Consider the following 15,986-nt stretch of genomic DNA (forward strand, 5'->3'; position numbering starts at 1 on the left):
AGGGAGCCAGCCTCGGCGGGGCTTGCCGGAGCGTGCCTTTACAGGTGACAGGCACCTTGCCACAGAGGGACTTGACAAATAATGACACAGCCCACTCTCTCCTGCTGGCAGGCTCTGGACACAGCCCGATAGCGGGGGAAACTACTTCTCATCTCTCCAAGCTGGAGCCCAAGCATTTGCATCCATAAATTGCAAGTTTGTCCCAGGAGTTTTTTTGCAGTGGCATTAATGACATTTTATGTGTCAGTTTCTTATTAAGGGGATATCTAACCTGGCAGGAAATTCTATTTCAACAACAAGAAGGATCTTCGTGTTTAAAGGATTATAGTTTTCTATGTTTTGTTTTGTTTCATGCTACCTGAACTTGTGTGTCTGAGCGCTTAATGTGTCCACTTGAAAAGCAACAAGTTTGGGGTGCAATGATGCTGGCTATTAACATTACAGGAGCAAAACCAATTTTCTGCTGCGGCCTAGGCTCATAAAGAAGTGGAATGGCTGTGTTAGAGCACTTAAACTTTTCCCACTGGGCAAAAGCTACAATTTTAATAGTGTTTTAAAATGAGCATATTGGCGTTAACCATGTGACAGTTATTTCTTGGGTTTGGCTCACAAAATAGTGGGCATCTAAGAACAGAAAAAGGTGTTAACTCAATCTCAGAATGTCCAAAAGTTTTGTTTTATTTTGTTTGTATTTTCTTTTCTTTTATTGTTTTTTTTTTTTTCTTTTTGACTCCAGGGTCTCCAGTGTTTCCTTTAAAAAATTCAAACAGTAAAGTTTGTTTTTGAACTTAGAAACAATAGCTTTAAGGTTTATAATAATCAAGTAGTTTGGTCATCAGTGATTTTTGTATCAAAGTCACATCTTTTCTGAAATAGGTTGCAAAAATTCAAGGAAGTTTATCACAAAATCTGTCGCAGTCCAACGTTTTATGATATGTTTAAACACCACACTTCATATCCAGGTGTAATATTCAAAGTATCTGAGCAGGTTTCCAGGCAGGGTAATCATCTCTGGAATACACATGCTTCATATTACTACTTCCTCTTCTATATCTGTTTCTAGTTGGAACAGCATTCCTCTTTTCTTAACGATTTCTTTCTCTTGAGAATACCTTAGGATCAAAATAATATATTTGATTGTCTCTTTTCAATGGACAAGTTTATTCACTGTTCCCTTGATCGCCTCTTGTGTGGAAGGCAGTGTCTCGTGTGGATTTGCCTTTAAGTAATTCATTGACCTTCTTGCAAATACTAGGCCAGTGTGTTTCCAAACCTGTGAGCCCAAGGCCGGAGGGTGTAGGGAGTAGGAGGGGAGAGACTTTTACAAGAGGTCCAGCAGTTCATATTTACAAAGTACGGTCTTGTGCTCAAATCAATGTCTACGTAAACAGGTGTAGCTCTTTTTAAAATGCATTGTTGGTACTTAGATTAATAAAATGCAAGTTTATTTAAACCATTCTTTATCATTGGAGCTTTTATATAGTCCTATGTACAGTATAACTACTACTATGAGGGAATTGTAATTTACTTTTTCCATGAAAGGGGCACCTCTAATTGGAGAAGGTTGGGAAATGCTGAGAAAACTATCTTAACATTTCAAAAAAAGTTATTCAGAAAACTGAGTCAATACTTTATTCACATGATATGGTTAACTTGATTATCATTGCACAAATTAGTTGATGATTTGACTAATTAAAAGCAATGTGCTTTTTTTTTTTTTTTTTACTTTTATGTACACTATTACAAATCCTCTCGCCCCCATTTGCCCACCTCCACCCAGCCCTCTCCCCGTACGTCCCTCTGTCCATCAGCACACTCTGGTTATGCATATATGTTCTTTGGTTAATCCCTTCACCTTCTTTCATCCAGTCCCCCACTCCCCACTCCCTCTGACAGATGTTAGTCTGTTCACATATCCATACCTCTGTTTCTATTTTGTTTGTCAGTTTATTTTATTCATTAGATTCCACACATAAGTGAGATCATATGGTATTTATCTTTCTCTGACTGGCTTATTTCACTTAGCATAAAATGTTTTTTCTATCACGGATTTTCAAGTTCTGCTGGCCTCCTTCAGGTACAGATATATATACTGAAGCATATTTCTTATCTAATTAAATTAGTTGCATGTTTCTAGTTTGGGAAATGGGATTTTTAAAAAACTATAATTTTCTTTTAAGATAATGAGTCATAAGTGGATTGCTTAACCTTTTTTAAAATGTATTAATGCCAAAGAGATTAGTATCTAATATAATTAACGGAGTCTTGTTTGCATTCAAGTCCAAAATTCCATCTTTATGCACAGGAAAGCAGGAGCTATGCCTTTTCTCATACTAGGTCAGTGGTCAGCAAACAGCGGCTTGCAAGCCACATGCGGCTCTTTGGCCCCTTGAGTGTGGCTCTTCCACAAAATACCATGGCCTGGGCGAGTCTATTTTGAAGAAGTGGCGTTAGAAGAAGTTTACGTTTAAAAAATTTGGCTCTCAAAAGAAATTTCAATTGTTGTACTGTTGATATTTGGCTCTGTTGACTAATGAGTTTGCCAACAACTGTAATAGGTTATTCAAAGAAAAGGCAACTGGATGGCTGTTTTTGACACTAGGACCTCTCAGTTGCTCACTTTGAGGGATCGGGGAGCATTTTAATTGTCTGAGGAATCCAGCTAGGCAGTACCAGTGGCGTACCACAACCCAACTTTTGAATTTAAAAAGTCCTGTACTGAATTTCATTTGAGTAAACCCTTTTCTTAGTTGTCTTTTTTAGGTAGGTTTCCATGATATAATTCAAAATCTGTATCTTATAAAGTGGTGATTTTCAGCAGTCTCTGTAATCACAATGAAAACTTCTAAGTCTAATGTTCACAGTTGTTTTTATCTTTTACTTAGAAAATTATCAACATTCAGAAGTACTACTTCTGTGACTTTAAGATATCTGCATATTAAAATGTAAACACTTAATTTATTTTTCTATTCTAATTTCTATTTGAAATTAAAGAACTGGAGGAAGTAGAAACCAGACTTTTGTAATGGTTGAGTGAGGAAATCATATTATATGAGGTCAAAACGAATGTTCCTTAATGAAAAGTAGTAATACTTTGCAGTTAAATGTTCTATGAGAACAAATATTCCCTGTGAGAGATGGTTTGATGAAAGTAGGAGAGATCCATGGTAGAGACGGGTTTGCCAAGTGCCCTCTCATTTCTCCTTCTTTGGGAATTTTAAAATTAGAACTAGTTCTAGAAACTTCTTAAAGTGGCAAACATTGTGGTAAACACTTATTTTAATCCTTTATTAACTATTCATTGAGTCTGGCAGTTATAATTTTTTAAAGTTACAAGATTATTTAAATGTTAAAAGGTACCAGATTATTTAAGACTATTAAACTTGTTCTATTTAATCTATTAGAAGGGTGTAGTTATGTATTTTCAGTTTAAGGTATTTTCTTTCCTGAAACTAAAAATACTAAACTTTTTGAACATTTCCTTAGTATTCCATTTTTAAAGAATATACAGCCTGACTAGCATGGCTCAGGGGTTGAGAGTCGACCTATGAACCAGGAGGTCAAGGTTCCATTCCTGATTAGGGCACATGCCCAGGTTGTGGGCTTGATCTCCAGTGTGGCGTGTATAGGAGGCAGCCAATCAATGATTCTCTCTCATCATTGATGTTTCTATCTCTCTCACTTTCTTTCTGAAATCATACACAAAGGACATGATTACAAATCTCACATTGGATGGGAAATACAAAACTGCACACTTGTACAATGGTAAGGGGCCAGATTGCTTGATTTCTCTGTTCTAGTGGAGCGTGAAGCCTCCTACCCTGCCTGCTTGATTCTATTTGGGGCAATGGCCACAAAGTGATCACTGATTTTGATGCTAACCTGAGGGAATCAGCCACAAGACTGGATTTTATTTTAATTGTGAAGAACTCTGTGACCATCTCTACCTGATCAGTTTCCCCATTGCACATGCCTTGTGCATGACATGACATTGGAAGACTGACTGGGTGATGTTTGTTCATTCTATGGTTTCCCCTAAATGCTCCTTAATAAAAACATAATCCAACAAAGCCGGTCATGTCCAGAAATGTTCCTGCTTGGCCAGTCAACTTTGTGTTAGCTGTACAACCACTTATAACAGACCTTTCCATGCAATACATTTCAAACATTGAAACAAAGAAAGGGATATTCTTTAAGTTAATGCTCCTCAAAGAGTGGTCCCTAAACCAGAAACATTAACATCACCTGAGAACTTGATGGAAATAGTTTTTTGGGCTCCACTCCAGACTGAATAAAAAACCCTGGGAATGACTCCTAACAGTCTGTATGATTCTGTAAGTCCCCAGGCTGCTGCTCAAGCTTGAGGCTCACTATTGTAATGATAAACTCTGTCCTTTAAATATCATTTTTGGTTAATCAGGCATATATTGATATGCAAGATGATTGTTCATGATAATTGGTGAATCTTAGATTGCTTCTTAAAGGTTTGAGTGATGTAAGATCATATAAACGTGTACATGTTTCTGCTCCCCCCAACCCCCAGAAAATCACATCTTGGAGGACGTGAACAAATGTGTGATAGCCCTCCAAGAAGGGGATGTGGACACTCTGGACCGGACTGCGGGGGCCATCAGGGGCCGGGCAGCTCGAGTCATACACATCATCAATGCTGAAATGGAGAACTATGAAGCTGGTGTTTACACTGAGAAGGTGCTGGAAGCTACAAAATTGCTCTCTGAGACAGGTAAACATGGAAAATAGATTCGACCAAAATGTCAATGAGTGATTAATGTCCATATTTGAATAAATCTGTTTCATTGTGTTCTTTAGACCTTTATGCATGATCATGGAAGGGGTGATTGCTGTCTTTGTTTCTTGAGTTGAAATTTGTATAACTTTAGCAGAATAATGATTTCTTTTTGCTTTGCATGCATATGTGACTTTGTACTTTTCATATATAATCTCATTTGATTCTCGCAAGGACCTTATAAAGTAGGCAGATAATAAAAATTTATTTCCAATTACAAATGCAGTAGGCAGATAATAAAAATGTATTTCCAATTACATATGCAAAGGTGGAAGTTTGAATCAGTTAAGAGAAGAAAAAGTTTTACAAGGCTACAAGGTAGTAGCAATATGATTGGAACTTGGAATCTCAAAGTTGGAAACTATTTATTAGTCTGTTTCTTGAGAAAGTAGGACCTTGAGGAAGGACTATAGACAACCATAGTGGGAAGGAAGCATGAAGGCTCTAGGTAATCCCTGGCAATGAAGCACTTAAAGAAAGGAGGTGGTGGCTTCTGACAAAGGGTTAAGCATTCAATAAATGTCCTGCCCCTCTAGGAAAGCCTTATATGCCCTCCTTCAGGGGGTGTGGCTGCCCACCTGGGAATCAGTGCTGTGGTAAGACACAGTTACTTATATGAGCCTGTCATAGCTCTCTGGTGCATTGGGATGGACAAAGAGTTACTTCCACCGGGTTAGTAGAACAACCCCTAACTTTGAATAGTTGTGTCAAAAACTGGCCTATTTTTAGTAGTTGATGCTCTTGACTAGTGTCTCTTGGCTTTAGTCCATTTCTAAAGTCCTTCATGGCTTATGAATTTGTATGTATGGGGGGAATGAGAATAAATTCAAGAAAGGAGAGAACACAAAGAGAATTTAAATCTGTATTGCATGGGGTTATGACTAGGTAATGACTTGGGTCCCATGCCTGTATGGAATGACCTCTCCTTAAACCCCAAGGTGAGGGGGCTTCTCCAGCCTGGACATGGACTTTGGAACCACTGGGCTTTTCAAAAATAGATGTGTCTCTAAAAGGTCAGCTCCAGCAGTGTTCCAAGTTCTGTGCATTACAAATATGCTTCCTTCTACAGGGCAAACATTATTTACAAAGTTTTCTGTAGATATTTATTATTTTGGAATACCAAGAAAAAAAAAAAAGAGATGAACAGAGACATTGGTTGCACTCTTAGAAACATAAGCAGAATGGATATAGTGTAATGTCACAAAATAAAGAGCATATCCAGAGATTGTTGCTCTTGAAAATCCTCACAGATTTAGACTTGGAAATAATAATGATAACAATAAGGATAAGATCTACTTGCATCTTAACTAGCTGAAATTCAGCACTGTTTTCTTTCAAATAGGCTTGCCCTTTGCATTCAATAGAGCAACACAGCAAGCCATAATAGTATTTCTTTCTTCACTAGGAAGATTTAAGAAATAGGCATATAACTTTCTAATTTAAGGACTTTTCTTTCACCCGTTAGAGGACCGCTCTCACATTCCTGTGGCTCTCAGTTTCTGGCCCATTTGCTCTATTTGTTATAAAGTCTCAGCTTCACATGACATTGCTGACACATGGCAGCTCCCCCTTGGGTGTGACACTAGGAAAAGACGGTCAGAGACAGGGAGGACTCAGCTCATGCCTGCTCCTGAGTGGTGGGAATGATAATTCTAGCAGGTGAAAGATCCAGGATTTACATGCAATTTTTTTTGTGCACACAAAGATTTTAGGCATTTTTCAAGAGACAGTTTTGTTTTTTTCTTACTCTATTTTGGGATGCTTTAATGAACAGAAAGAATAGTGCCCATTGAGTCAAAATCTACTTAAAAGCAAGGACAGTGTGCTCAGTTGATTGAGATATTTTAACATAATTTTCACCAGTGTCTTGAAATGTATATAATTTTCTGGTTGATTTTATTTCTTAACTGAAAAAGAAAATCAGTGAAACAGAGCAGTTTGTTCTGGGTTGTTGTTGCTAATCAAGATTTTGCTCTTATTTGTTAATTTTCAGAGCTTTTAACATTTTCATCCTAGCCCTCTCATACAGTGATTGAATACTCTGGGGACTTAACTGAAGGCACCTTCCTAATTCTGATGTCCACATTTAGTTCTTAATTGAACAGATGAGAAGAGCAAGATAGTTAGATGCATTCTATTTTTCAGGATCTATTAATGATAATTCAAAAGTAACCAGATGGAAGACATTGAAATAGATAGTTTGTACACAATTGTAGTAGGAAATATAATACATGTGAAGGAAAAGTGGATGTTACTGGGCTAAGAACTAGAATATGCAAGGTATAATAATTATTTTGCTACTGTCACCAATTTTTCTTAAACAGGAGCAGAATTGGTTCTTTATGTGTAACTACAGAATTTGTTAAAGAAATGAAAGCAAAAATATTAGCTGTTAACTCATTGGTTGCTCATTAGAATTGTTGGAATATGTACTAGACCAGTGGTCGGCAAACCGTGGCTCGCGAGCCACATGCGGCTCTTTGGCCCCTTCAGTGTTCTAATGCCACTTCTTCAAAATAGACTCACCTGGTCGAAAACCAACTTCTGTGCAAGGGCCACGAAGTTTCAATTGCACTGTACATGCGTGCCTGTACGTGGTATTTTGTGGAAGAGCCACACTCAAGGGGCCAATGAGCCACATGTGGCTCGCGAGCCGCAGTTTGCCGACCACTGTACTAGACACATAAAGTTTGAGGAAGACCACAGGATCAGAGATTAGATCTATGATTATGGTTGTACAGAGTTTTGTTGAAATATATGCTCGCATGCGCGCGCACACACACACACACACAAATATATATATATATATACACACACACACACACACACACACACATACATACTAGAGGCCCAGTGCACGAAGTTCGTGCACTTGGGGTGGGGGTTGGGGGTTCCTCATTCCTGCTGTGCCCTCTCCCAGTCCAGGAGCCCTAGGAAAATGGGTGGGCCATCAGTCGGACATCCTTAGCACTGCCGCAGAGGCAGAGAGGCTCCTACCACCACCATTGGTGCTCACCAGCCATGAGCCTGGCTTCTGGCTGAGTGGTGCTCCCCCTGTGGGAGTGCACTGACTACGAGGGGGCAGCTCCTGTGTTGAGCGGGATTAGGGCAAAACTGGCTCTCCAACATCCCCTGAGGGGTCCCAAATTGTGAGAGGGCACAGGCCAGGCTGAGGGACCCCACCGATGCACAATCAGGGTTGGGGAGGGATGCGGGAGGTTGGTCAGCCAGAGAGAGTCCATGGGAGGGCTCCAGGGTGTGTCTGGCCTATCTCAGTCCTGATCAGCTGGACCCCAGCAGCAAGCTAACCTACTGGTCAGAACATTTGCCCCCTGGTGGTCAGTGCACATCATAGTGAGTGGTTGAGCAGCCTTAGCAGCATATCATTAGCATATTATGCTTTGATTGGTTGACCGGACGACTGGACACTTAGCATATTATACTTTTATTATATAGGATATATATATCCTATATAATACATATATATATATATATATATATATATATATATATATATATATATATATTTTTTTTTTCTCTCTCTAAAATGAATTGGTTCTCTTGTCAGTTTCTGGGTGTGTGAATGAGGCATATGTCCTCAAAATAAAAACTCTTATGCATATCACTAATGCCCAAGTTTCTACTTTTGGGCTTATGTTTAGTTTCTGATTTTTAAAAAATCTTATAGTCACACTGAGTTGGTCGCTTTTTTTATATATATATATAAGCCTATCAAACTCTGTCCTGAGAGTACATCTTATTTTGGGAAGAGAACACAGGGGCATTGGTCAAAGAAGGGAAGATACCAAGACAAAGGATGAGGAAAAAAGAAAAGAGTTCATGACATGGAAGACAAAAGGTCACATTTTCTTTTGCCTTGTTACAACCCACAAAGTTCTGCCTAGTTTTATATCCAAGTTATTAGATTCAAGACCTTAAGGCAGAAAGTTCTCAACCTCTGTACTATAGACATTTTAGCCTGAGTACTTCTTTCTTGGGGGCCGGGAGCACTCCTGTGCAGCAACCCTGGCCTTAACCCACTAGGACCTCCTCCCTTCTCCTTTCCCAGTTGTGACAACCCAGTGTCTCTAGATATTGCCATGGATCCTTGGGAGGGGATAACCCCATTGAAAATAACTGCCCTAAAAGAAGAAATATCCCAAAATAGGGGCAAGTTTAAATAAGGCAGAGTGGAGCCCATGTATTGTGTCCATAGTGCATGGTAAAGGGAATATAATAAGAGTATATTACAAAAAAGAATTTAAAAAGAGGCAGAATGTTCAAAAGCTCTTGTCTAGACCATACTGTGCTGCTAAAGGAGTTTGTAAACACAGGCCAGCCCCCGTTTAGACTTTTAAATGATGCAGGGGTGGCTCTCTGTAGAGAAACTCCCAGTTTGCCACCTGACTGCCTTGCTTGAGTGGCTAGAAACAGATCTAAAGAGTGACAAAACAGTCTGTGGGTTATTTTCCATGCATTATATTACTTCCTCAGTAAAGACCATGTTTTGCTCAAGAGTGATTTTTGTGTTCATATGAATGCTAAGTTAAATTTGAGGAATAATTTTGTGGATTATGAGGATGCTAAAATTCTAGGGCAATATTATATAAAAATTACCTATTAGGTTTTTATGAAACTAAATTAGGCTGATATAAGTCAACTTTATTGTGTTTTCATCAGCCCCATTACCTGCTTACATATTTGATGTGCTGTTCAATAAAACCTGAATTATAATCAATTGTCAACAGCTTGGTAGTAAGTGAACACTTAACCAGACCCATCTTCACAGATCTCATTTACACTCAGGTTGCTACATAAGGTTGGGGATGGGGCAAAATGTATTCAGTGATATCATATTTAGATATGTAGAGAGTAGCTCACTCTTCACTGAACAGATTACATTGAAATGTCACTTTTTAAGTTTGATAGTTGATGCAAGTTTGTGGCAATGTGTACATGATCAGGGAGTTTCTTCTTCAAAGGGGAAAAAAAGAGAGAAGAAATAGAAAAAAATACTGTATTTTTAATAGGATTCTGATATTAAGCACTTCAAATGAAGAAATTAAAATTCCATTACTTTGGAGAACACGTGGGCCAAACAGATGGCGTAATTTTTTTAATTAAGACTTTATTATTTTAGAACAGTTTAATGCTCACAGAAAAATTGAAGGGGAGATACAGATATTTCCCGTATACCTCTGGATTGCACATATGCATAGTGTTCCCTATTATTGATAACCCCTACAAGGTTGGAAACATTTGTCACAATTAATGACCTACATTGACACATCATAATCATCTGAAGTCCCTAGTTAGAGTTAACTTTTGGTGTATATTCTATGGGTTTGACTAATGTGGAATAACATGTGACCATCTTTATGTTATCATATAATGTATTTTTCACTGTCATAAAAATACTTTGTACTCCATCTAATCATCCCTCTCCCCCTCCCAACTCCCTGGCAACCACAGATCTTTCTACTGTCTCCATAGTTTTGCCATTTCTTTGAATGTCATATAGTTGGAATCATACAGTATGTAGCCTTTCCAGATCTGCTGTTTTCACTTAGTAGAGATTACATAATTTTTACTTTTATGCTTCTGTGAAGTTTTCATAAAAACAAGAGATGTCTTCCACTATTTCTATATGTAAGATAATCAGCAAATAAAAAGTGCCCAAATTGGAAATAGTAATGAGGGGTACATTTATATCTCAATATAATGTAGTAGAACAAATCCAGGTTAGGGATCAGAACTCAATTCCTTGACTTCTACCAACTAACTGTGACCTTACACAAATTAGTTAATGCTCTGGGCCTTAGCTTCTCATGTATTGCCTGATGTTTTGTCATCCAAGAATGGTCAATGTTATTGGAATATATGTGAAAGACTGTACAGAAGACGGAAAAAAAGTCACTGTCTACTGGCTTCCTGGTGACTGCACTTAAGATGGATAATTGTTGCCCATGAATCCTCTGTAAAAAAAAATCATCTGATCCATTTAAACAGGTTTGTTCATTATTCTTCAAGCAAAACATATCCATTCTGTTTCCACTCTCCTTCCTGTAATGTTCTCTGTTTTCTCTTTCTCTACAATTGTGTCTTGAACTTATCCTTTAAAATCTGGCTCAAGTCTCAGCTGAAGACAATAGGGACCATGATATCATTCTTTTGACATTTATCTCTTCTCTTTAGTTACATGGTCCCCAACTAGATTCAGTTCCTAGAGACAGGTGGTTCTTTAAGTGCCTTGGGCCTAGAACAGTGTTATCATATAATTAGCATTTAATATACATGTATTGAATACAAAAAATAGGATATTACATTTTTCTTTCAGTACAGAATATGTCCTCTAGCATCCTTGGGTTTATAGCTCAAGATTTCAGAATAAATATTTAGACATTCCCCTACCCCTTCCTTTCTACAAATAAAGGGAAGCAATCTGCTTAGTCACTTGGAGTATGCTTATTCCACTTGGACTGATTTCTGTTGCTAGGGAGATTAAGTTTTATGGTTGGACATGTCTAGGTGAACTGCTATATATGTGACTGGATGTGTAGGTGCAGACTGAAGGAAGATCAATATCAGAAGAAGATGGTAGAGACAGCTTATTGGGAAGACAAAAAACATCCTATATTATAGATAAAAAGCCTATTACAGTCTTAAGTTCAGTTATCCATTATTGACTTTAAATTTTGATTATGGAAGAATTTCAACAGATTCTCTAATGACTGAGGTTTTTCAGCCTAGACATCCTAACATATGTATTTTAATATGGCCCTTATTATAGGTGTAAAGTATTTATCTCTGAAAGATCAAAAGGATTATGATATGGAGGACATATTTTACTTTGTGGTGTTTGTGGTATTCCTGGTGGTCAGAAATGTATAAGTAAGGAGGAATGAGAAGGAAATTTTACCCCTCTTAACTAGGCAAATGTGTAGTGTCCTAAAGCCCTTTCTGTAGGACTGAAACCTACATACTCCAGGTATTGTAGGAATTTGGCTGATGTTTTAAATATCTATATTTATCCTGAAAACAAATGAAAGATTCCTGGCTGAGAGAAAAAGCTTATTAATGACAATAGTAACCTTGCCAGTGTCCATGCTTCATTCTGCTTCTCAAGCATATGATGAGGGCAGATGAATTTTGCACATACAGTGGAGATCCATACTGCAGGAGAGGAGCCACAGAGTTATGAATCTGAGAGCTTATGTAGGAACTGGTGCTCTCCTAAGAGGGAAAGAGAAAACTGCTCTTTAAAAAAAATACATTTTTACTGATTTCAGAGAAAAGGAGGGAGAGAGAGAGAGAAACATCAATGATGTGAGAGAATCATTGATCGACTGCCTCCTGCATGCTCCCTACTGGGGATCCAGTCTGAAACCCGGGCATGTGCCCTGAATGGGAATTAAACCCGTGACCTCCAGGTTCACCTGGTTCATACGTCAACGCTCAACCACTAAGCCACACCAGCCAGGCACCTTTTCTCTTTAACCTAATAACCCCCCTCTAGGAAATGTCCCCATGTTTATACAACCCTTTGGAATGTAAATGAATGACTCCAGGTTTTATCCTCTTTTGACATGTGAACACATTTCTGTGCAGGAGATAACCTGGAGATTTGCAGTTTTATTTTACTGTCATAGGACTTTTATTGAGTCATCTTTTGAACCACATTACCAGTCAGAAAGCCCTGGCCACGAAGAAACATGAGAATATTTTCTCTATTTTGGCTTTTTTGTAAATAATATGTTCTGCTAGAATAAAGACATGCCCAGCTCTCTCAGCATCGAGGGGCTGAGGAATCACCTGAGAACATACAACTTAAGAAGACAAAGTAAGACACAATTTTAGCCTGATAATAAACCTCTCTTATGGAAGTGGAGGTGGGACCGGGTGGGCATAGGAAGGCTCACAGTTCCATGTTTATGTATCTGTAGTTTAGAGCAACACGGTGGCAGAAACATCACTTTCCTAGTGCCTGGTTGTCCAAGTAAAACTAAAAGGAAGACTGTGAATCTCCAGTTCTGCATGAGTCACATCATAGATTCAGAATTCTGGGGACTGCAAAGGACGTGGTACTTCTTCCTCGTTCCCAGGGCCCCAGGGACTAGCATTCATGGTAGTGGCTTTGCATGGAGGAAGGACCTATGTATTTCAACATCCACTGGTCACCTGCACTGGTGTCCACTGGCGTTGGTGGCCAGGATGTATTAATTGTGCACAAGAGAGACAGGAGTAAGTTCCCTTGACTAGAATATCTGCCAGATCAGTGAAAGGTTCTTGAATCAAAGAAGGGGAGGCTATGCTGACAGTTATTAGGGAGCACGTGACATCACTGGTGTATTCCAGAAATAGTTTGATTAGGGGAAATAAGAAGCTTTGCTTGTAGCTGGTGGACATGAAGTAACAGATGGACATAAGAACCAGAGAAGCTCTGTTTATTTTGGTCAAAATGATCCCAAAATAGCCTCCCCTCCTGGCTTTTGTCTCTGTATTTTACTTGTTCTCTAACAATGGCTGGTTTTGTCCTTGTCCGTGAAGTTTTCCCTCTAACCACATTGACCAATCCTACTCATCTGGGCCCCTTTTGCTCTTATTATCTGTGTCACCCATTACCCACCAACTGTATACTGCCCTGTGTTGCAAGCTCTTTGTTTGCCCTTTTGTTTGTCTTTATGTAAGTATCTGTGTTTTGTCTACCTTTGTGTCTAGGGTATGTGTGTGATGTATGTATTACTTCCTAATTAAATTTTAACGCCCTGACATTTAAGACCACCTCTTCATTTTTTCTATCTTTGATTAGAGTTGAAGCTTAAAAGTGTTATTAATATAAATGAAAAACATATCCAACAGAGTAATACCTTATCGGGATGATTATATCCTTTTTAAAAATTACAAGTTGAAATGATCAAATTCAGAATCTTTAAAATTATGTGCAATCCATTTTTAGCAATTATTTTACTACATCTTAGTCCTTTAAACCTCAATGATGCCAGATTTAACTGTATTTATCAAGCTTGGTTTCCAGAAACACTGTAAATTAAATAAGACATGTTCAGTTCTTTATTCCTCCCTTACGTTTCAGAATTAAAGGTGGCATCCTTTCTTCGTAACGTAATAATCCTTTTGTCATTATTTTTGAAATGCTTATTTTAAAATCTAAGAGAACTTTCCAAGCAAGCATTTACTTTTCCTCGGGAAAGGGATTTGTGTCTAGACAAGCACAGATGGATGTCCCCTGTTTCTCTCAGGGCAGTCATCGTGAATGGAATTTAGAGGAGTTTTTTTCCCCTTTTTCTAGGCAGTGCTTTTTCATCTTTCATCAAGCAATTCAGCTCATGGGTTATGTATGGCCTTCTGGATTTTGATGTTTGAAATGTACATTGTAATTTTGCAAACATGAATTTATGAAAATGGAAGCTTTTAGGAACTCCCACAGAGGAAACAGATGACTGACTCTGATGAAACAGAGTCCAAGAATACACACAGATGAAAGAATTAGAACTAGTCAGAATGCTGCTGACGCCTGTCTGGAAAGGTAGGAAGAGTAGACAAATAGTCACCTGGGAGTAAGGAACAGAGTAAGCTGGGCTTCTTTTGTCCTTGCTCCTGGCCTCCAGTGCTCAACATCTTCTAACTTGGTTAAGAGTTATTAAGAGAAAGCACCATAAAATCTAGTATGTCATTGGTCTACTCTAGACCAGTGGTTGGCAAACTGAGGCTCTTTGGCCCATTGAGTGTGGCTCTTCCACAAAATACCATGGCCTGGGTGAGTCTATTTTGAAGAAGTGGCATTAGAAGAAGTTTAAGTTTAAAAAATTTGGCTCTCAAAAGCAATTTCAATCCTTGTACTGTTGATATTTGGCTCTGTTGACTAATGAGTTTGCCAGCCACTGGGACCGTACAGTTTTAATTTAGAGGGAGTATTTAAGTAGTATTTGTGAACTGTCTCTACCAAATTTAGGAAAGCATTTGGGGATACTCAAGATTCACATCCAATAAATCAATTCATATATAATAAAGTAGAAGTTTGAAATAGAAGGGAAAGAGTCTCACAATATTAGATTGAGCTAGGAGGTATTTTTGAAAAAAGTAATTTATTTGAGCTAGGGAAACTAGGTTTTATTATTATTTTGCAAAGTCTCTTAACTTTTAAAGATTGTCTTTCCTCATGGATCTGGAGGTCATAATGGAATACAATGTTTAACACAGACCTTGCTGGCAATCAAGATAAAAAGAAAAATTCTAGGGGTAAGCTTATAAAATCTTGTCCTAATAACAGATATTATAGGAGGGTTATTATTAAACATGCAAAGTCATCACAAGGCTGATGTGGTCCAGTCAAGGAGAGAGAAGGGCATAAAAGCAGGGATACTTTGTTTTTAATATAAGTTGTCCCAACTTCTCAATTTTCAGAAATTTCAGCAATAGTTGGTATGCTATGTTCAATTTACTCCAACAAGGTGTACTTTTTGGGGGTGAGTCACGTGGTTGTACCTCCAAAATAGACTGGAATATTTTTCCTGTTGTAAGCAATGAAAAGGGTGCATGGCTGGGTAGACACAAAGGGTCATGGTGTGAAAACAGTTACAAGAACTCTTTACTGTGAATCTTTCATGTGCCAGACATAATGGTAAGCATTGTGCATACATTCCATTCTTTTGTGTCTTGTAGAAAAGATCCTTTTGTTTTGTCACTTCATTCCCAGTGCCTACAGTACTGCCTATGCTTATATATAACATTCCATTAAAAATTATCGAATGCATTATTTTTAAACTTGATGTAAAACCTGAAGGACCTCTGTCATTATCTCTGTTTTACAACTGAGTAACTGAGGTTCAAATTGGTTAACTTGTACAAAATGAAATATTGAGATTCAATTATACTTCTGTCTTGACCCAATACAAAGATGAGAAACCTAGATTAATGTTACTTGCTGCAATTGAGCAGACATTTTAATGTCCTGCTATTTTTACTGATATTTCTACTTAAGACGTAGTAACTCTATAGTTATCCACTATTGTGTAAAAAAAAATCACCCTAACTAATAATAGATTAATATTATAAATATTGTGTCATCATTTCTATGGACAAGAAAGCTGGACACAACTTAGCTGAGTGCCACTATCTCAATCTCTCAAAATAATATAGGAAAATAGCAGAGCTAGGTAGT

At 38.0% G+C, this 15,986-nt stretch overlaps 1 protein-coding gene across 7 annotated transcripts in view; it reads left to right on the forward strand.

Annotated features, from left to right (window-relative positions):
• Window positions 1-15,986, forward strand: part of CTNNA2 (catenin alpha 2) — a 982,769-nt gene that overhangs the window by 885,488 nt on the left and 81,295 nt on the right. For all 7 annotated transcript variants that reach the window (XM_054728044.1, XM_054728045.1, XM_008157457.3 and 4 more), the window contains one exon: window positions 4,544-4,744. In XM_054728044.1, coding sequence (XP_054584019.1) covers window positions 4,544-4,744 — 201 coding nt within the window. The remainder of the gene's footprint in view (window positions 1-4,543; window positions 4,745-15,986) is intronic.

Source organism: Eptesicus fuscus, chromosome 16, assembly GCF_027574615.1.
Source record: "Eptesicus fuscus isolate TK198812 chromosome 16, DD_ASM_mEF_20220401, whole genome shotgun sequence".
NCBI lineage: Eukaryota > Metazoa > Chordata > Mammalia > Chiroptera > Vespertilionidae > Eptesicus > Eptesicus fuscus.